Source organism: Arachis duranensis, chromosome 6, assembly GCF_000817695.3.
Source record: "Arachis duranensis cultivar V14167 chromosome 6, aradu.V14167.gnm2.J7QH, whole genome shotgun sequence".
Lineage (NCBI taxonomy): Eukaryota > Viridiplantae > Streptophyta > Magnoliopsida > Fabales > Fabaceae > Arachis > Arachis duranensis.
Window position 1 is genome coordinate 808,289 of NC_029777.3, and position 20,524 is coordinate 828,812.

The following is a 20,524-nucleotide window of genomic DNA, read 5'->3' on the forward strand; positions in this document are numbered from 1 at the left end:
AGGTACCAAAAATGTGATCTAGGCTAAATAAAAAGTGCACTAATATACATTTACCATAGACCATGTGTGCATGCATGTGAATATTGAAAGGGTATCAAAGAAAATTAAAAATGAAATTATATATATTTAATTTGTATATGAGAAGTGGCAGTTGGTAGGCTCAGACCATGATTGATCAAGTGAAGCACTTTTCTCCCATTTCTATATGTTTGTGGATTCTTCCTCTTAATAATATATTATATATATTCTCCATCCTTGTGAGCATGTCCCTATAGCTACTTTCATTCTAGGAATTAATAATGATCATTAATTACCGGATTAATTTGAGGATTTTTTTGTTCTTCATATTATCAAACTATAATAAAACTACAATGATTTCAATCATTAAAACAAAAACAAAGATAAAAAAAATAAAGAATTTTTTTGCATTGCATGCATGGTTTCCTTTATTAGCTGGCACATATGCATATGTTCCTAGCATTTCACTAATGGTCAATTGAGTGTAGAACTGATACTCTGCTGGTTATTAAAATTGTTTTTGTGGCCATTTCAATTAATTTTTTTATTTAGTCCAATTTAATGAATGATAGAACTTGTCTTATATCAAATTTCTTCCTCCCTTGTAACATGGAAAGATTCCCTTCTCAAAATCATATTGTATATAATTAACAATAATTATTAGGCTAAAACCGTTCAGTGGATGATGGGTGATGTTTTTGAATTCTAATATGGAAAGGGAAAGTATAAGTAACTAACAACATTTTTGAATAATGTGTGAACAATATGAATTGATAGGGTTAAAAGAGTAAATTAATCTTAAGTTTAATTAGTAGCATTAAATTAGGGTGTAGTATATTTTTATTTGATTGATGGTTGTTTATGTTGTTTAAGATGGTCATTGTTTACTTAGCACTCCTCAGAAAAGTATAGGTAAATAATAAAAATACTAAATAATGTGAACAATAAATATATCGAATGTTCATTTTACTAAGTGTGCGAATGATTATTCTAATATTAAAATTTAGATGAATAATTTAGAGATATAGTATATTTTGATTTGATTGGTGATTGTTCATGTTGTTAAAAAAAATTATTGATTACCTAGCATAATCCTTTTAATATTTTCTTATTAAATATTTTTATCTGTCTATATTTCTTCCTTCTTTTATTCCCTAACCCTTCCTAGTGGATCACAAGAAATTGTGAGGCTTACATGGTTTTCTCAGCTTATTTCTTTGTCAAAAGTTATTCCCATTAATCACATGGCACAGGTATTGTAGTGACTAGCTAGTGAGTCTTAATTACATCAATTATATATTTCTTGGCCCCACTTATGCATTATTTTCTGAATCTTTGTCAAACTTAGAACTTACCCTTAAAATTAAATGAATCTAATTCCTAAAAGTGATGATCATGGTAATGGTAACACATAAAAGTGGCTTAACAAATCTTCCTTTTAACATAGTTACTGAGAAAGATGCTTTCGACCAATTCTGTTTTGTCTGAAAGCAGATTTCATAAAGTTCATGTTTCAAACGAGGTTATAACTTCAAGTATAACATGCATTTTTTCATGTTACCTTTTTTCAGTTTTCTCGTTTTTTACAGCAATACCTATAAAGATATCCTAAGGACTAAAACAACACTGCTTGGATCATAATACTGTATTGCAACTTAATGTATTTTTTTAAATTAGGTTAAATTAATTTGAGAATCACTATCATTTTACTAAATTTATAATTAAATTTTTATATTTTAAAAAATTGTTATCGATTATTTTAAATTTTGTAATTAAATTTTTATCATACTAAAAATGGTAGAGATAATAAAATATTTTTTTAAAAAAAAGAACATTTAGATTTTAAGAATTTCTTCCTCAAATATGAGTAACTTTAATTTAAAGAGAAATATTTTATTAATTTTAGCGATATTTATATGTAAGACTTATTTATAAAATTCAAAATAATATATAGATGCAATTGAAAGTTTTTAAAGAAGTGAAAACTTAAGTGCAGTCGACTTTACGTGAAATTAATAACTGAGAGCCGTTAAATGAAAATTTAGTCAAATTATTCAAATCATTTAATGGTTCTCAGTTATCGACTTCATGTAAAATCGACTGCACCTAAGTTTCTACCTTTTAAAGAATGTAATTACCGTAAAATGGAATCCAACATAAACAAATAGCAGATAAAGTGGTATTTTAAAACAAAATTAACTGCTTTATCCCTCTTCAAATTAACAATGATTATTGAAACTAAGGCATCATTAAGCGGCATGTTTAATGTCTGATAAACTTCAAATAAGTCCAAAGCTTATAACTTGCACGCTTCTAGCTGGTTTCAAATACCAGTTCATAAACCTGACAAGCTCTTAAACTAATCAAGTGGTTTATTTATTAATTAGTGATTAGTCATCATTGGTCGTATAATATAGTAGAAAGCCACATACATCTGTGCTTCTTCTTTCAACAATTTCACTCTCCATCATCACCACTTCACCCTTCTCTCCTTCAGTATCATAAGAGATTGCAAATGAATGACAACTGAGGTAGAATGAAGAAGAACAAGATGAAAATGAGAAGCAAGCTTCTCGTGATCATCTTCTTATGTTACAACATTGGCAGATTCGCTGCGAATGATGAAGTATCTGCATTGATTTCTATAAAAGCAGGACTATTTGATCCGCTGAACGCCCTGCATGACTGGAAGCCGGAGAAAACAGCAGGGGAGGATTCAGCTCACTGCACATGGACCGGCGTCTGGTGCAACTCGGACGGAGCAGTAGAGAAGCTTGATCTCTCCCACAAGAATCTCAGCGGCGACATATCAAGTGATATACTAAGGCTTAAAAGTCTCTCCTCTTTAAACTTGTGCTGCAATGGATTCTCATCACCGTTGCCGAAATACATAGCCAATCTCACCACACTCAAGAGTCTTGATGTGAGTCAGAACCTCTTCGGTGGCGAATTTCCATTTGGACTCGGAAGGGCGTGGCGACTTATGAACTTAAATGCATCCAGCAATGAGTTCACAGGGCTTCTTCCTGGAGACCTTGGAAACGCTTCTTCATTGGAGATGTTGGATCTCAGAGGAAGCTTCTTTGAAGGCACAATTCCAGAATCATTCAGCAACTTGCATAAGTTGAAGTTCCTTGGTCTATCTGGGAATAATCTCACTGGGAAGATTCCTGGAGAGTTAGGACAACTTTCATCGATGGAGTTTATGATCCTCGGATACAATGAATTCCAAGGAGGGATTCCATCAGAGTTTGGAAACCTCACAAGCCTTAAGTATCTTGATTTGGCAGTGGCTAATCTTAGTGGTGAGATTCCGAAATCATTTGGAAATCTCAAGTCATTGAATACAATGTTCTTGTACAACAATGATTTTGAAGGAAGCATTCCACCGGAGATTGGTAACATGAGTTCTTTGCAGCTGCTGGATCTCTCTGATAACATGCTTTCAGGGAAAATTCCACCTGAAATAAGTCAGCTGAGGAATCTTCAGCTGCTGAATTTCATGGGAAACAAGCTATTCGGCGCAGTCCCGTCCGGTCTTGGACAGTTGCCTAAACTCCAAGTTCTTGAGCTTTGGAACAATTCATTGTCAGGGGCATTGCCTGGTAATCTTGGAAAGAATTCACCATTGCAATGGTTGGATGTTTCATCCAATTCACTCTCTGGTGAGATTCCAGAAACTCTTTGCAGCCAGGGGAATCTCACCAAGCTAATACTTTTCAACAATGCCTTCTCCGGTCGAATTCCAGTGAGCTTATCGACATGTACTTCGCTTGTTCGGGTAAGAATACAGAACAATCTTCTTTCTGGAACAGTTCCAGTTGGTCTTGGTAAGCTTGGGAGGCTTCAGAGGTTAGAATTGGCTAACAACACTCTCACTGGTGGAATCCCTGATGACATAGCTTCTTCCACATCACTTTCCTTCATTGATCTCTCAAGAAACAAGCTCCATTCTTCTCTTCCTTCCACCATTCTTTCCATTCCAAATCTTCAGGCTTTCATGGTCTCTAACAACAACTTGGAAGGTGAGATTCCAGACCAATTCCAGGACTGCCCCTCGCTTACAGTTCTAGACCTCTCATCAAATCAATTCTCTGGAGGCATTCCAGCAAGCATAGCTTCTTGCCAGAAATTGGTAAATTTGAACCTAAGAAGCAACCAGTTAACAGGTGAAATCCCAAAAGCAATATCTAACATGCCTACATTGGCCATTCTTGATCTTTCAAGCAACTCGCTAGGCGGCCAAATACCAGAAAGTTTCGGTGTTTCGCCAGCTCTGGAATCCTTCAATGTGTCATACAATAAGCTTGAAGGGTCAGTCCCAGCAAATGGGATCCTAAGAAGCATAAACCCAAATGATCTGGTGGGGAATGCTGGCTTATGTGGTGGTGTCCTGCCTCCTTGTGGCCTAAACTTGTCATTTACATCTAAGCATGGAAGCTCACACACAAGGCGCATTATTACTGGATGGATCATTGGGATATCGTCAATCTTAGTCATTGGGATTGCGATTCTGGTAGCGAGATCTTTATACACCAGGTGGTACACCAATGGCTCCTGCCTTGGTGAAAGATTTTATAAAGGTAGCAAAGGGTGGCCTTGGAGATTGATGGCATTTCAGAGGCTTGGCTTCACAAGTTCAGACATTCTAGCTTGCATCAAGGAAACGAATGTGATCGGAATGGGAGCCACCGGGATTGTTTACAAGGCTGAGATACCACAATCAAGTACAGTTGTGGCAGTGAAGAAATTGTGGAGAGCAGGATCTGATATTGAAGTAGGAAGCAACAGCAATGACCTTGTTGGAGAGGTTAATCTCTTAGGGAGGTTAAGGCATAGGAACATCGTTAGGTTATTAGGATTTCTTCATAACGACACGGATTTGATGATAGTTTATGAATACATGCACAATGGCAACCTGGGAGATGCCTTGCATGGTAAGCAAGCAGCAAGATTACTTGTAGATTGGGTTTCGCGCTATAACATCGCTCTTGGAGTTGCTCAAGGACTTGCTTATCTTCATCATGATTGCCATCCACCAGTTATCCATCGCGACATCAAATCAAACAACATATTGCTTGATGCAGATCTTGAAGCAAGGATAGCAGATTTCGGATTGGCCAAGATGATGATCCGGAAGAATGAGACTGTTTCCATGGTTGCCGGATCCTACGGCTACATAGCCCCAGGTGAGTGTTACTAATTGCCACTTCATACTATTTGACAGTTACATTTCAGTTAGCAGCATTTATAACATTTTCCATTCTATGGCAGAATATGGATATGCCTTGAAGGTGGATGAGAAGATTGATGTTTATAGCTATGGAGTAGTTCTGCTGGAGCTGCTGACGGGTAAGCGGCCGACAGATGAGGAGTTCGGAGAGAGTGTAGACATTGTAGAGTGGATTAGAAGAAAGTTGAGAGACAACAAGAATCTAGAAGCAGCATTAGACCCAAACGTAGTAGGAAACAGTAGGCATGTGTTAGAGGAGATGCTGTTAGTTCTAAGAATAGCACTTCTTTGCACTGCAAAGCTTCCAAGGGAGAGACCAACCATGAGGGATGTGATAATGATGCTTGAAGAAGCAAAACCAAGGAGAAAGAGTAGCAGCAACAACAACAACAACAACAATGAAACAACTTGTTCAATTAACAGCAGCAATAAAGAGGTTCCAGTTTTTAGTCCATCACCAGTTATTGGCCTTGTGTAGGAAGGAACCAACAACAACTCAGTTTTTAGAGATATAACTTTGTAATCAGAGATTCAATATTTCGTTTTAGAGGGTACACCACATCTAAAATGGATTTTTTTTTTTGCAAATAAATTTTATTTGTATCCTAAATGTTGTCATATTTATTTCTGCTGTCTGCAGATTCCAGTTACATATTCACTAACCCCTAGACTCTCCATAGTAGTTATTATGACTTAATAACTTCTGAATTAAAATATAGTAGTATAGTATACTATTAAATTATCCCTTTTGAGGGTCCAGTTATGCTAGTTTCAAAATCAAAGTAAACTGCATAAAAGTGGGTGCATAAACAAGTAAGCAGAAGGGGGGCAGATTGTCAAAATTAATGGTATCTGGCAAGCATTCATTCCAAAAAGCTACAAGGTTGCTTGTGCTTGAATACTTGATGTTCTTGACCAAAAGATTGATTCTAAACAAATCTTGACACGTATTAACCGTTTAAAAAAAAAAAACACAAAAGGCTGACCTCGTGAGTACACACTACACATACACAGACAACGTCTTTTAAAACGATATATATAAAACTTCTGAAGAAACATGGGCAGCAGCTTCGCTAAAGTAATTAATTTTAAGAGAGAGAGAGGGGTGGGGAGAATCACTCCTTGTCATTCTTATGCATTATAATCAAGGATACATTATGCTATGTGTACACTAAAATCAAATACTAAAATCAGCTACTAATACAAAATACTTATTAGAATATAAATATATATTTTAAAAAAATTAAACCACACATGTATTTATACACAAATATATTGATAGCTGATTTTGATATACGAATAATATTTTTATATAGGAACTATTGATAAATTTTGACTTTCTAAATATATATAACAAAAATAATTTATCATTTCTATAATAAAAATTTTATACATCGACAATTCTAATTATAAAAGAAATAAACTAACCGGATATCAAAGAATGAATTTATCTGACAAAACTACCCAATGTAAACTGCAAAAGTATCTAAGGGGATTGGATTGAAAAAAACTACGAATGCAAGACCCAAATTTTGGTGGATATCAAATCAGTTTACATATATCACAGTTAATAATTTTAAATTCTCACCGCTTAATTTACATCAAAACTACTGCTAAAAAATGTTATTTTATTCAAATATATTCAAACACTAAACAAAGATCTTTTTAACATCCAACAGTAAATAAACATACATTAAGCGGAGGGGCTTCAATACAGTAGGAGAAGCTGAAATGAAGAGAGACATGAAAGGTAAGGCTAGTATGCGTGTCTAGTGCTAAGTAGGAAAAAGAACTACAAACATGAATAATCTAAAAAAAAAAGTATTAGCTAACTAAATTGAAAAGGAAATGAAGGGTGGAGAACAAAAGAAAATGTATTTCATCTCAAAAGTCATCATTTATTTTCTAGTGAAATAAAATGGTAAATAATATTACAGTATGTTACACCAAACAAAAATTCCGAAATTTTATTCTGTAAAAACAAATATTGACATCCTCCCAGCCTCAACTAAACAAATTGTTTGAAACATAAACGCAGTATGTAACTGAATTAAATTTTGCTACATACACTTATTATCATTGAGTGGTACTCAATTTAGCCTTTGAATTTTGTGATGGAGAAGGTACGCATGCAGTGCAAGCAGCAGCAGTACAAGAAGAAGCCAACTTGTCAGAGAGATTAATCCGCATCGTTCTATTCCTTTCATCATTCCCAGGTAAATGAAGGAGGGCATCCATGATTAAAATGTCCCAATCTCGGGGAAGAAAAAAGGAAGACCAAGTGTCCTCTGTTTAAAAGAAGCCAAGAAAACAAACTGACCTCGGTGTATGCACTTTCAATATGACTGATATTAATCAATTCAAGTAGCATTCAGAAGCAAAAATATAATATGCAAATAAGCAAGTAGATCCATAAAGCGAGCATCTTACTGTTGTAAAGCATTTTAATGCAGTAAAGTGAGAGTAATGAGAAGAGTTCCCACGAGGTATAAACGTTAAAATTACTAACCTCCATTTCGAACTGCCTTTAGCTGTAAGATACCTGTGCCTTGTGGTCCAGAAACAGGAAATGAGCAAGACACAGAATGCCTCTTATGAGCTACCGCCAGAGATGCATTGTACCATGGACCTTTAACTATTGGTTCTCCAATAGCATCTACTAATGCCTGGTTCTTGCTCACTTGCTCCATGGCCTTGCTGCAAATTTCACAGTTAATCAGTTTGGAAGCTGCTAAGGTGGGACAGAATTTCAATTTAGAAATGTTAAGAAGTTAAACTCCTATCACGATTAATATAAGGTCCCACAAAATGTAATTCAAGAAACTTTCTCTCTACCATCTAAAGATAAAAGCAACGACAAAACTACAATAGAATTTACTTTGGACAGGAGAGTGAACAAATTGAAATCAATTATTATTCTATCATCAACTGGAGGGCCATACTTAAAATCATTTCATAGAAAATATCACAAGGAAACTATAACTCTAATGCTGGAAGTTATATATAATACAACAAGAAAAGAACAAATATCTTTGATGTGCTCTTGCCTCCATGAGAACCTAGTTATATAGCTAACAAGCTAAAAGTAAAAAAACGATGGTGCTTTACTAAGGCATATTAAAACAAAGGATATAAAAAACTAGATGTTGAATACTCCTACCAAATTGATTGTGGAATAGGACAAGAAATGTTCAAGTTTCAGTTTTAAGCAAAAATCACCTTGAGGAGTTGTGTCCTCTCCAGGGAAAAAATGGAGGAGATAGGAAACATCATAAATAATTTGATGGAGGAGCACTAAATGGGCGACTTCTAATATGACTCATGAGTAGAGCAATGACACTGTTTGATACATGTAAACCGATGTTAAAATGTAGTTCTCAATCATGTTGTCCAAATGGATTCAGCGATTCAGCTGAGATCATAGTAGCCACTAGCCACTGTTAACTTAACACACAACACCACATTATAGACATATAGTTTAAAAGTACCTGCTACAGCCATGATAGATGGCAAGATCATCAAGGGCACTTAGAGCAACACCACCCGTAACAGTAATCAAAACAAACGACACTGCCTTGCGACCGAAATATTTGCTCTTGCCTTCATCCACATTCTTTGTGGAACTGCAACAGTTTAAAATTTGTAAACACACAACAGCAGATTCAATTACAGCTCCTATTCTATCAGTTTCAACAAAGTAATGACAACAAATACTTCAAAACTTTGATTTCCAATCAAAGTAAACAAACAACTATTTTGCTCCTTTGATGTTGGGAATCATCTTAGTATGTTGTCATTTCAGATATTCTACCAAGTAATGCAAATGGTAAACTTCCCTAATATGTGTTTAAAGGATTTTTATTCAGCTATTGAAATCTAATACCCAAAACTCAAAGGAAATCGATGAGTTACGAAGACTAGCAAGTTTGTTTAGGGTTTAGGGTCTAGATCTTCTAATGCAACATGCTAAATATGAACATTTAACAAGCTGAGCTCTAACAAAATCATATAACATTTACAAAGAAGACTGTCCAAGATTGTTATACACCATAGTGGCCCTTGAATACTAACCGTAGGAAAATAAATCAATCAATCAATCAATGAGAATGAGAATCAAAATCTCGACATGGCAGCATAAATGGCAATCACCACCTTCCAACCAATCCGGAAAGAAAAAGGGAATTTGATTTTTTACATAGTAAACCCTAATAATTGAAGAAAAGAAGAAGGGGAAATGATAGAGTTACCTTGAAAGCTGAGATTTTGGAGAGGACCTAAGGAAGGAGATGAGTCTCTTGGCGAACATTTTAGGTGAATCACAGTCGCAGAGCAGAGGGACGGTGGAGGTCGATAATTAGTTAATAACTACTGCAAAAATCATTTTCATAAATCATAAATAATACAACTTTCAGCTTTATTTTGTATAGTTAAAACTTGTGAAAGCAACAGCGCGAGTTTTTAGTTATCAGTGGCAGATTAGTACTAATAATTCATTTAGAAAATTCCACTCTGGGCCCAACATTTTTAACCATCTGAGTTTGATGTCCGAAAATCCAAAAAAGAAAAAAACCTAACCAAGGACGTGGTTGAGTGGGAACTGGGAAGGCAGTAATCCCCCTTAACCAATAACCAAGTGTGGTCTAGAGTTCGATTCTCACTTGTAAAAAAAAAAAGGAATTAAGTTTTTCTAAAACTAAACAATTGATAAAATAAAAGGAGGAAAATTTAATCGTTTTGAATTAAAGTAAGAAACTAATAGGACTCACACATCAGAATCAGATCAAGTTCAAGTAGTTGATAAAAGTTACAAATTTAATAAGAATTAACTACTTATTTGATCAATTTACGATTCTACTCAGTCTGTAAGCTAATTAAGAATTAGTCATGATACCAATATAATTTTAAAAAGTATGGAATAATCAGGTAGGAAAATTTTCCAAATCATTATACGTTATTAAAAATTATGGTTATTGAATATTTGAATATATGGTTTTGAACTATTCTAAATTTCTTTTGGGTTATACAAGTTATTTTAAAGGCCAATGTACCTTAAAATTATTTTTTAAAATAAGATAAAATAAGATACTAAGATCAAAACATAAAAAACAGAAATACAAAATTTAATATTTCTGTATTCTATTTGATAAGAAGTAAAATAAATTAAAAAAATTTTATTTATTTTTATTTAAAAAATTAAAAAATATAATAATAAAAAATATAATTATAAAAAATTAATAAAAATATTAAAAAAATAAAAAATAAATTATATTTTTTATTAGTGTTTCTGTATTATTTTTATTAAAATAAATATAAAATATACTAATTCAATATTTTAAACACAATATCTATATCTATATTTTATCTATCAAATATAATTTTATGTATCTATATTTTTATCTCAATGTCTCGCGTTCGTAAACAAACGCACCCTATTAGATTAGATGATGAAGCTATTGCATATGAAAATAAATTATGACTCATAACTTATTTATTTAAATGAAAGAGAATACCTATATATATAGGCACCAAAAATATCATTGATCGATTTAGAATCCGGTTTAGATTTTTTTAGCCGACTAGCCGAGCATATATATTCCTAAAATATCATTGATTTTTCCTTCTATTTTATGAACATTATTACAAAATATGTTACCCCGAAAAGAGGAAATGAGAGATTTTTCTACGAAGACCATGTGCTGTCTGTCACAGTTGAACAATCCAAGAAAACAGGAACACGTGTACGGGCAAGTGTGTGGGGAGAGATTCAATTCCATAATTTCCTTGCATATATAATCAACAATAAAAACATAAATAAAAACGTGCATATCAGCTGCTTGATGATTTTCCTCTTTCAGCTTGAACGGTTGTTAGGATCTCCAATAAATCTCAAGGAGGATATTCTCTCCATGTGAATAATTGGTTGGTACAAGTTATTAGTTGAACTCATTAATTATTAATTATTGTTTCTATTTTCATGCTCGTAACCAAACCAAAAAAAGAGTAACCAAGTTGATATTTTGCACCAACTTGAGCCACACCAATTTGTCCATCAATAATGCCTTGTCCACCACACAAACATTACCCCCAATGATTTTTTTTTTCTTCTTTAAATTGTTATTTGTACAGAGAAAAAGATTGTGCAATTCACGTTCACATTCACATGTGAATGTTCCAACCATATTTTCCATATATAAGGGCCCCGGCTTTCTATATTTATATATATAATTGTTTCTGATTTGTTGTCTACTGCTTCAAAAAAAGCTCCTCTCCAATGGCCATCTGAATTTGCATCATCAAGAATCTGCTCAGCATCTCAAAAGGGTAATCCTTTTTTCTGCTTCTCTCCAACCCCATCATATCATTTTTGAGTAAATATAATGTTGTTATCTGCTCCTTGTAGCTATGTACATACCAATTAGTTTCATGTCTCAAAAATCAACAATGATTTTGTATGCTTAGGAAGATCTTTAGAGGGTATATCATTGTTCATATACTAATTTACAATTTTTTTGTTATTTTTTCTTCAGTGTAGTACTTTTACTCCAAAAGGAAGGAACAATCACAGAAATCCTATCCTGAATCAATCAGAAAAATCATGCTTCTCAGAAGCTCTTCAACCCCAATTCTTGGTTCCCTCCACTCATCCTTCACAGACAGTCCTAATAACAATAGCATTCACTCTGAATCCTGCCATGCATTCAAGCATCATCTTCCACCATGTGTCCCTCAACATCATCACCAAAAAATCTCTTTCCATCAATCTCCCTTTATGCAGTTCTCATGCACTTCCTCTCCAATCTCACCCTCAATCTCTGAAGGCCAATGCAAAGGCTTCAGAAGAGTTCAGTCTGAAGGGAACTTGGAGGATTTAGCTATTGCTACTTGCAACAACAACAATGAAGACATAGTAGGAGATATTCCTTTCAAGAGATTTTCAGCAAGACCAAAGTGTATGGTACTTGAGACTATTCCCTCTTTCTCTGTTACCAAGCACAAAGGCTTGTGCGAAGAAGATGCAGACGATGAAGAAACCGACAGTGACAGTGACATTGAATATGAGAAAGGAAGTGGAAGCTTAATGAATCTTCAAAAGGGTATGGTACTGTCTGAAGAAGTGAGAGATGGAAGCTGCAGGGTAGGTTTTGCTGAGAGGGAAGAAGAGTTTGGTGGTAAACAAATGTATCTTGCAAGAGGGCTTGGAGTTGATGTCTGCGTGGATGGCATAGGTGGTTGCAGGGGTGGTAGAGGTGGTGGCAGTGGTGGTGGTGGTGGTGATTATAACTCCATGAGCTCTGGAGGAAATGATGGAGATAGATCTGGGGTGGAAGAATATTACAAGAAGATGCTGGAAGAAAATCCTGGGAACCCTTTGTTTCTGAGAAATTATGCTCAGTATTTGTATCAGGTAAAGTTCTTATTACTTCATGTCTGAAAGGAAAAATCAATTGCTAAAAGTATGTGATATCACAGTCAATTTGTATAACTTGTTCAGAATAAATGAATGTTTTGATGATGAGGAATGCAATTTTACTTTGTCACAGTGCAAAGAAGACCGTGAAGGAGCCGAGGAGTATTATTCGCGTGCCATCCTAGCAGATCCAAAAGACGGCGATGTTCTATCACAGTATGGGAAGCTAGTTTGGGAGCTACACAAGGACGAAGAACGAGCGTCAGCCTATTTTGAAAGAGCGGTACAAGCCTCTCCTGAAGACAGGTATGTCGTGCTCCAATGTAACAATCAATTTGTTGTACTCTTTTCTTTGTTGTGTATAAATTCTGATAATAGTGTGTTACGGTTTCCTTGTTGTTGCAGCCATGTACATGCAGCATATGCAAGTTTCCTTTGGGACACAGAGGAGGGTGAGGATGATTGCAATGATTCAGAGTGTTTGCCACCACAATTTCATCAAGGAGCTATGGCTACTGCTAGTGCCTAAAGAAAAATGGATTGATGATTTAACTGGTGAAGAAATAGCAATTGGTTGCAGATAAATATGTTGCTACTACTTACTAGCGTCTAAATATGTATAGGAGGTCTGAGTATTGGTATGAAAGGGTTGAGCTGAGAAGCGTAGTTCATTGTGTGAAGTGAAATCATATCAGACTGATGACTGGTCTTTAACTTTTGAGTTTGTGATGCACAATTGGTCCCTTGAAAGCAGAAGTATTAAGATGTGATTGGTGTTTGTAAGCAAGCTGATTAAGTAATCAACATATTGATTAGCTAGCGTGTCACAATTGAGACTAGTGATACATTGGTTTTGTACCAAACTCCCAACATTTTAGCAAATAAGAGAGACTAGAAATTGCAAATTACAATTGGCATTTGGAGAGGGAAAAATGAAAGATCACATCATATAAGAGGACAGAACAAGCGAGGGTTGGTGTTCCTACTTCCTACAGCACAATTTCACCAAGGAGATGGCGAATTGGCAAGTTAATAATAATCAAATAATAGGCTCAGGCAGCCGCACTTTTCCTTGCTAAGAGACTTCTAAACCTTCATGGGCTTCTGTTAAATCAAGCCGAATTAATTGGATACTTAATAATAGAATATGGAGGTTAGTACCAAAAAAAATAGAATATGGAGAAAAATATCTTGATGGGAGAGAGACTGGGACAGTTGCCAACTTGGCACAATATTTTGCTCAATTGTGAAGAAAAACGGCGTAGTTGACTGTAATTTATTTTATTTTGTTGCCAAGAGGTACACACAGCATGCAAAATCATTAGGGTTTTCATTTTTGGATCCTTGAAAAGTGTAATAAAATATTCATCAACAAAATAATTAAAACATTGAACATGACTAGAAAAAGTTTGGCTATTCCCATGTTGAACAGCATAGAAAACGTTGAATGACTCTGGTGGTACTGTTAAAAAGTTTTAGCAAAATCAATTTGGTTTAGACTAGATAAAACACGTGATTGACCTCCAGTGACATCTAAACCATTATATATCCTTTCAAACAGACCTTTCAGTCACTGAAAAACCCCCACAATCCTGACTTGGGGTACATCACAAATAACCAAAATTTCCCAATTGAATGGCATAATAAAAAGCATTCAAAAGGAAGTAACTAATGTTATACTTGCAAAACAAACTAACTCAGGTCTAAACACCGCTTTCACAACAAACGACACACCCAAAATGTAAAACTCCTTTCTATCAAGGCACAGAAGTCCTGCATCAAATACCCCACCCACATAAATATCAGAATTCAATAATCGTACGAGACCTTGAACACCCATCTTCATGCATGCTGTCTGATACACTACTCATCGCGGACCACGCTGAGAATAACCTTCACCTCTTAGTCTGGTATACTCTGATGCATCCTGAGTATTTCCCCTGCCCGGTCCCCTACCACCAAAACGCCCCCTTGGAGCATCCGTTTGATAACTGCCTCTGCCTCTTCCCCTTCCTGATCAATACAATGGAAATGAACATCAATCATCCAAATTAAATCCAAAAATGGAAAACAAATAAGGGTACAAACAATGTCCTATTCATTTTAGTTCACCAGGAAACAAAAAAACACTACCAAACTAAAAAGTATTATCTAAACTATAACTAGCATCACATCAGGGGTGGATCTGATGTATAACACAAACCAAAAGTGTTCCATAACAATAACTGCAGTTTTGCAAAGCTATTGCAACAACCACCACCAAAAACTAATGTTTGAAACTATGAATATATCCTCTGGGCACTAAGATGCAGGGCATTTAGAATGCACTATTAAACCAAATAGAATAGCTCTAATGGACCAAATACAGAGTGCTGACCCAAAACCAGTACCCTAGCATGTTCAACTATGATCCCTGAGCACAAAGGCCATAGCAAACCTATTTGTTAACTGCAGTTATAGCATTAACTGAAATGTAAGTTTCTGTGCCTGTACATGAGAAGTTTTTGAAAGAGTAAGAAAAATAAGAAGTAATATAAAAGACTTTACTTCCTCCCCGAGCTGCTGCCGCACCGCCACTGTTTGGTCTCCGCTCCTCTATGTATACTTGTCTACCAGCCAATTGTATGGGAGATGCCTATAATAACAGCACATAATCAAGACTTGAGACAGTTTTAGGCCTAAAAATCATTTAAAAAAAAAATTTGATGATATGGGTACTTTGATCATTGCAGCATAACTAGCTGACAATGCTCAATTAAAGCAGAATTAGATATTATAGTTATTAACAGCACACCCTAGAAGCAGTAGATATTGATACTTATAGAGCACTACAGATTCAATTTATGAGACATCCATAGATTCTCTTAAACACTATAAGTCTATAACAAATAAACCCAGGAATTGTTTAATTATGAAATCTAAGGATACAAAATAGAACTCTATGACCGTATGAAAACATTAATGATGACAATAAATCAAACTCAGGAACAAGAATAAATTATTGGTTGGTTTAAGTAATAGAAAATCTTAAGTAAAACATATAGCTGGTTAAGAAAATAAAAGCCAAATAGGTCTTATGGAACAGAATTATTAAGGTGCTTAATGTTTTGATAGTCAACTAACTAAAATATTTGGAAGATAATAATAATAATAATAATAATAATAATAATAATAATATAACTTCAAACCTGAAGAGCATTTTGAACACCAATAATGTCTTCAAACTCCACAAAAGCATAGCAAACTCCAATTTCCTGCAAGCATCAATTTATGGTATAGCATTGTTCTTCTCCTGTGATTGGATACCAAAAAAGTCAGATTTAATTGACAAGAGGAGCTAACCTTTCGGACCCTAATGAATATTCCATCTGGCTTAATTTTTCCAAAACTTCTAAACTCCTGGTCGATCTCATATTCAGTGACATTAGGAGACAGGTTCCTCACGTAGACAGAAGTCACTTCTCCTGCAAGGTTTACATAGATCAAGAATAACATTGATGCTCTAATAACATAACTTCTTAGAAAATATTAGCATCAAGTTGTAGTGACATTTAATTTAGAAATAGTAGAATTTAATTCCTAAATTTCCTTTGGAACACATTTTCGTATACCTAACAATCACTGTGACACTCTACCCAGAGAATTCTAGCCTAAAAAGTCATCCTAGTTCCTACAAGTATGTCAAGTGTATAGAAAACTTTATACAACATTCACTCACTAAAAGTAGCACATGCAGCAACAAAGACATAAGAACAGATTAAAAAACTCACATAAAAACATGAATACCATAAGTAAGAAACCAACTGTTAAAAGAAGTCATAGGCAACAAGTGTCTATAGTGAAATTAAGACATGAAAAATCTACGATTGTATGCCAAAGTGATATGGCTGGTGAGACCAAAGAGAACAAAGATTTGAAGGCAAGTAACAAGCAAAACCTTCTTCTTCTAGTCCATAGGCTTCCTCATTAGCCTCAGAACCAAACTCAGGAGCGTACGTAGATGAGGAGCTTGACTGCTGAACAGCAGGCTGTGCTACATGGTTTAATACTGAAGGAGGTGGGGCACTTTTAAAGGAATGCTGTGGTGTATGCTGCGGCACAGTTGACAGCCCTCTAGCAACTTGCAACTACAATTCAATTGTATCATAATTAAAGTTAAGAATGAAACAAGGAAAACTACATAATAACATTCCAATATGTTTCTTTATCAATAAGAAATATTTTTCAATATTTTATTACTAATAGAACAGATCATTTTGGGCTGTGAGAAGACATAAAAAGGACAACTAGCTCCAAACATATAACTTGATTTCTGTCTCCCATAATAGATTCTTCTTTGTGCATTCTAGACACTACAAAAAGTATTTCCGCTTTTCTGATCATGAATACCAGAAACTCAGTTAAAAGCTTGTTTCCCTAGGAGAGTGTTAAGACAGATTCTTAATTGCAGATGACTTCATGAGATGGAAACATGAGAAACTACTCTAAAGCAAATGATATATTGTTCTAATGATGTGGCACCATGTTGTTAGTTAAAGGCTGTTCAGTTTTCACAACAGATGATCACATATAAATTCACAAAACACAAAAAGTAGCCAGTAAAAGAAAAAATATATACTAGAATTTACATACAATAGATGCGTAAGTTTTCTTGGGAGGCTCCTCTAAAGACTCCTCCACATGAGAAACAGGGATTTCATGGGTGGTATGTGCAACATTTTGACGGGGTGGTGATGTCTCCTCTACAGGAGTTTCTTCAACCACAATTTCATCTTCAAGATCTTCATGTAGCTGCTGTTCCTGTTGCTCAGGAAGACTATATTTGTCCACCGGATCATCACCTATATGCACTGAGTTGACATATTCCCTAGCTTCTTCCTCCAAATCATAATCTGGAGCTGATAAAAATAGCAAACTCAGCACCAAAAGAAAGCAGTGGTTATACCAATAGTAAGATTTACATATTGGTCAACTCTAATTTGTAGTGAACAAGATAATGCTCATGCGAAAATACATTGTGTCACAGAAGAACCTGGATCCTTTTAGTTCATGTGAAACCAATAATGATATGCCTCAAAAGAACGGGGAAATATATTTTTACTAATAGGGACCATCGGATTCACAAATTATAAATACCCTAATTACATGTTAAGGAAATCGAGTAGATGTTACCTGGTGGCTCTGCAAGAGACGTTGATTCATGTTGTGTGTCAATCTTTTCAGATGCCACTGGTGCCAGATTTGAGTATACTACTCCATCATCAACAAAATGAAAAACATCATTCAGTACGAAGTAACCCTTCTCCTGAGGAGCAAGAAAGAAGGTTTGAACAAACTTCCGTCTCCCACTGATATCCTTCATCTTGACAGAACCTGAGACAACTACAAGCACACCTCCATCCCAAGAATCGAGAGAATTGATTGTCTTGATCTCAATTGTAATAAAATCAAGTGAGGTGACGATAGAGTGAATTTGCTGCACCAAATTAACATAACCAAATCAGTTATAGTATAACAGCAGCAGCAACCAAGACTTAACCGACTAGATTGGATCTCCTACATGGATCAAACAATACCAACTTGTCACCATATCTATGGGTAAATCATTAAGGCTTTGTTTGTTTGGAGTGAAATAGGAGGGAAATATAGAGAGGGAAGAGAAATTACAAAATTTTCTTTATAAATTATACATCAAAATTTGACATTTCTCTTCCATCTCCTCTATTTCCCTCCTACTTCAGTCAAAACAAACAAAGCCTAAGTTCGACTTAAACGTCTGACTTCTGATGAAATCAGCCTAAACGGTAACATCTCTGAGGCCAAAAACCTTGGAACTTGGAACTTCCTCCCATAACAATGATAACAAAATTTGAACTCTCACACAAGTATTCACATATAATCTTTTTGTTCAGAGATTTACGAGCCGCTCTACGACATCACCAAACCCCCCCCTCCCCCAAAAAAAAAGAAAAAACATAAATTTTAACACTATATTGCAGATGCTGGATTTAAATCAAACACAACAATAAATTAAGGAGGAGGAAGAATACCAGGACATCGGAAGCAGTCGTGGTGGAATCTCCATCAACGCGAACCATGCTGCTTGAATCAGAGTAGAACTGGTGAACCAGATTGGGCTGTTGCCGCAGAACTTGGTAGTACTGTCCAACAAAGTAGGAACCCACCTGCAAAAATTTAAGCATAAAAAAAAATCATCTTTGCATCGATGAGAAACAAGCGCACACCAAAGACAAAAAAAAAGGGAAGCCAAAAAAGAAAAATAATAATACCTGGGCAGCACTGACGGAACCAGGGTATGACGACGCCATAGTATGAGTGATGTGTTCAGAGCTAGAATACAGAAACAAACATGCAGCAGCGCCTCTTGTGGTTGCAGATCCAGCGGAAACTGTAAGTGCGCGATAAAACCCTAAATCTCCGTAAAGTAAAAGAAGAAGGTATATAAATATAATATATTATTGTCTATTATTATAATGAAGGAAAAAGGTTTAAGCTGGTACTGTGTTTGGTTTAGTTTAGGGTTTTACTCCAAAACCAAAAACAGGAAGCTCAGCGAGAAGAAAAAGAGGCAGAGAGGTAAAGATGAATGAGCGACAACAACAACAACAACAACACGTTGGAATATTTGAAATAGAATAAATATTAAACAGGGAGAAGTAGATCGGAGATTGAAAGAGCTTGAAACGAAGATGGAGGCAGTGTCGTTACTTTTGCTGAGTTAGTGGAGTCGTGTGAGATTCCCTCTTTTTTTTAACATAATCTTACATCTTATATCTATCGCCGAGGGGTTTCCGCATCGAATCGCATCCGGTGATACAGCTACGTTCAACGGCTAGGATTTGTTCGGAGTGGCCAAATTGAGCAAATTTTTTAATCATTCATTAGGGTTACGAATTAGGAGCATTTGATTTAATAATTTGAGTTTTATTTTGTTTTTAGATTTATAACAAAATATTATAATATAATGAGATATTCTTTTCTTTTTTCTTAATAAATTTGAATTCTTTTTGAATTTATAAATATTTCAATAAAAATAATTATTTTTTATGTATCTTCTTAGATTTAGATCATAACTACACCACCTATAAAAAAAATAAAACACCATTAAAAAAAACACACCACTTTTTATAAATTATATATAATAAAAATAATTTTAAAAAAATAAAATTTTACACCAAACTCCTTTCATATTTCTTTTATATAATATATTCATTAGAGATATACATTTGTGTTTTTTTAAAGTATAAATTAGTATTTTTATATTTGACAAGTTGCACGTTTAAATAAAATAGAGGATAAAATTATCTAAATACAATATTTTTAAAATGGTTACATTTCGATTCTGTAACTAATTTATATAAATCACTACTGGTTATAGAATTTTTGAATTTTATCATAAATTGTTATATGGACAGAAGTTTATTTAAAATCCTGAAAATTAATGAATAATTAATAAATTAATTAATTATGAGTCAAACAAATTAAAAAATTAAATTTTATAATTAGAATGGGTAAAAATATTTAAAAAATAAATGTTAACATTAATTTTAAAAATTTTAGTCTAAAACTAAATCAACAAACCGAATCAATCGAACCGGGTCCATATGCTCGACCTTAGGCCCAATACAAATAGCATAATTCAGCCTTCTCCCCCTTCTATTCAACACACACGTTGAAGAGAAGAAGAAGACTCAGAACCTATCTCCCATTTCAATTCAAATTTCAAATTTTTGTAATTTTCAATTCGCAATTCCGATTGACAAGTCGTCTGTGACCACGCATTTGTCTTGGAATTCACTTTAAATCCATCGGAACAAAATAGTAAAAAATTGAATTTTTCACCC

The 20,524-nt window shown here is 34.6% G+C and overlaps 4 protein-coding genes across 6 annotated transcripts; 2 read left to right on the forward strand and 2 right to left on the reverse strand.

Annotated features, from left to right (window-relative positions):
- Positions 1-2,359: 2,359 nt before the first annotated feature.
- On the forward strand, positions 2,360-5,886 carry LOC107491715 (MDIS1-interacting receptor like kinase 1-like). The gene is made up of 2 exons (XM_016112623.3): positions 2,360-5,207; positions 5,293-5,886. Exons 1-2 carry the CDS (start codon positions 2,555-2,557, stop codon positions 5,727-5,729), a joined length of 3,090 nt encoding a protein of 1,029 aa, XP_015968109.1. The 5' UTR covers positions 2,360-2,554; the 3' UTR covers positions 5,730-5,886.
- Positions 5,887-6,853: 967 nt separating this feature from the next.
- Positions 6,854-9,676, reverse strand: LOC107491716 (uncharacterized). 2 transcript variants are annotated; one of them, XM_052262720.1, is made up of 5 exons: positions 9,499-9,676; positions 8,740-8,874; positions 7,761-7,948; positions 7,320-7,539; positions 6,854-6,977 (listed from the first exon to the last, which is right to left on the reverse strand). In XM_052262720.1, the coding sequence occupies exons 1-4, from the start codon at positions 9,555-9,557 to the stop codon at positions 7,328-7,330; spliced, it is 594 nt and encodes a 197-aa protein (XP_052118680.1). In that variant the 5' UTR covers positions 9,558-9,676; the 3' UTR covers positions 6,854-6,977; positions 7,320-7,327. The 2 variants fall into 2 exon arrangements, with proteins under 2 accessions (XP_052118680.1, XP_015968110.1); XM_016112624.3 differs by lacking the exon at positions 6,854-6,977 and having other exon boundaries at positions 7,129-7,539; positions 9,499-9,675.
- Positions 9,677-11,405: 1,729 nt separating this feature from the next.
- On the forward strand, positions 11,406-13,489 carry LOC107491718 (uncharacterized). 2 transcript variants are annotated; one of them, XM_016112626.3, is made up of 4 exons: positions 11,406-11,572; positions 11,779-12,656; positions 12,793-12,965; positions 13,065-13,489. In XM_016112626.3, exons 2-4 carry the CDS (start codon positions 11,847-11,849, stop codon positions 13,186-13,188), a joined length of 1,107 nt encoding a protein of 368 aa, XP_015968112.1. In that variant the 5' UTR covers positions 11,406-11,572; positions 11,779-11,846; the 3' UTR covers positions 13,189-13,489. The 2 variants fall into 2 exon arrangements, with proteins under 2 accessions (XP_015968112.1, XP_015968113.1); XM_016112627.3 differs by having other exon boundaries at positions 11,417-11,572; positions 11,784-12,656.
- A 686-nt stretch (positions 13,490-14,175) lies between these two features.
- On the reverse strand, positions 14,176-19,429 carry LOC107491717 (nuclear transport factor 2). Its single transcript, XM_052262613.1, has 9 exons — positions 18,950-19,429; positions 18,710-18,844; positions 17,832-18,135; positions 17,292-17,557; positions 16,597-16,786; positions 16,002-16,123; positions 15,848-15,913; positions 15,207-15,294; positions 14,176-14,672 (listed from the first exon to the last, which is right to left on the reverse strand). Exons 1-9 carry the CDS (start codon positions 18,986-18,988, stop codon positions 14,527-14,529), a joined length of 1,356 nt encoding a protein of 451 aa, XP_052118573.1. The 5' UTR covers positions 18,989-19,429; the 3' UTR covers positions 14,176-14,526.
- Positions 19,430-20,524: the final 1,095 nt, after the last annotated feature.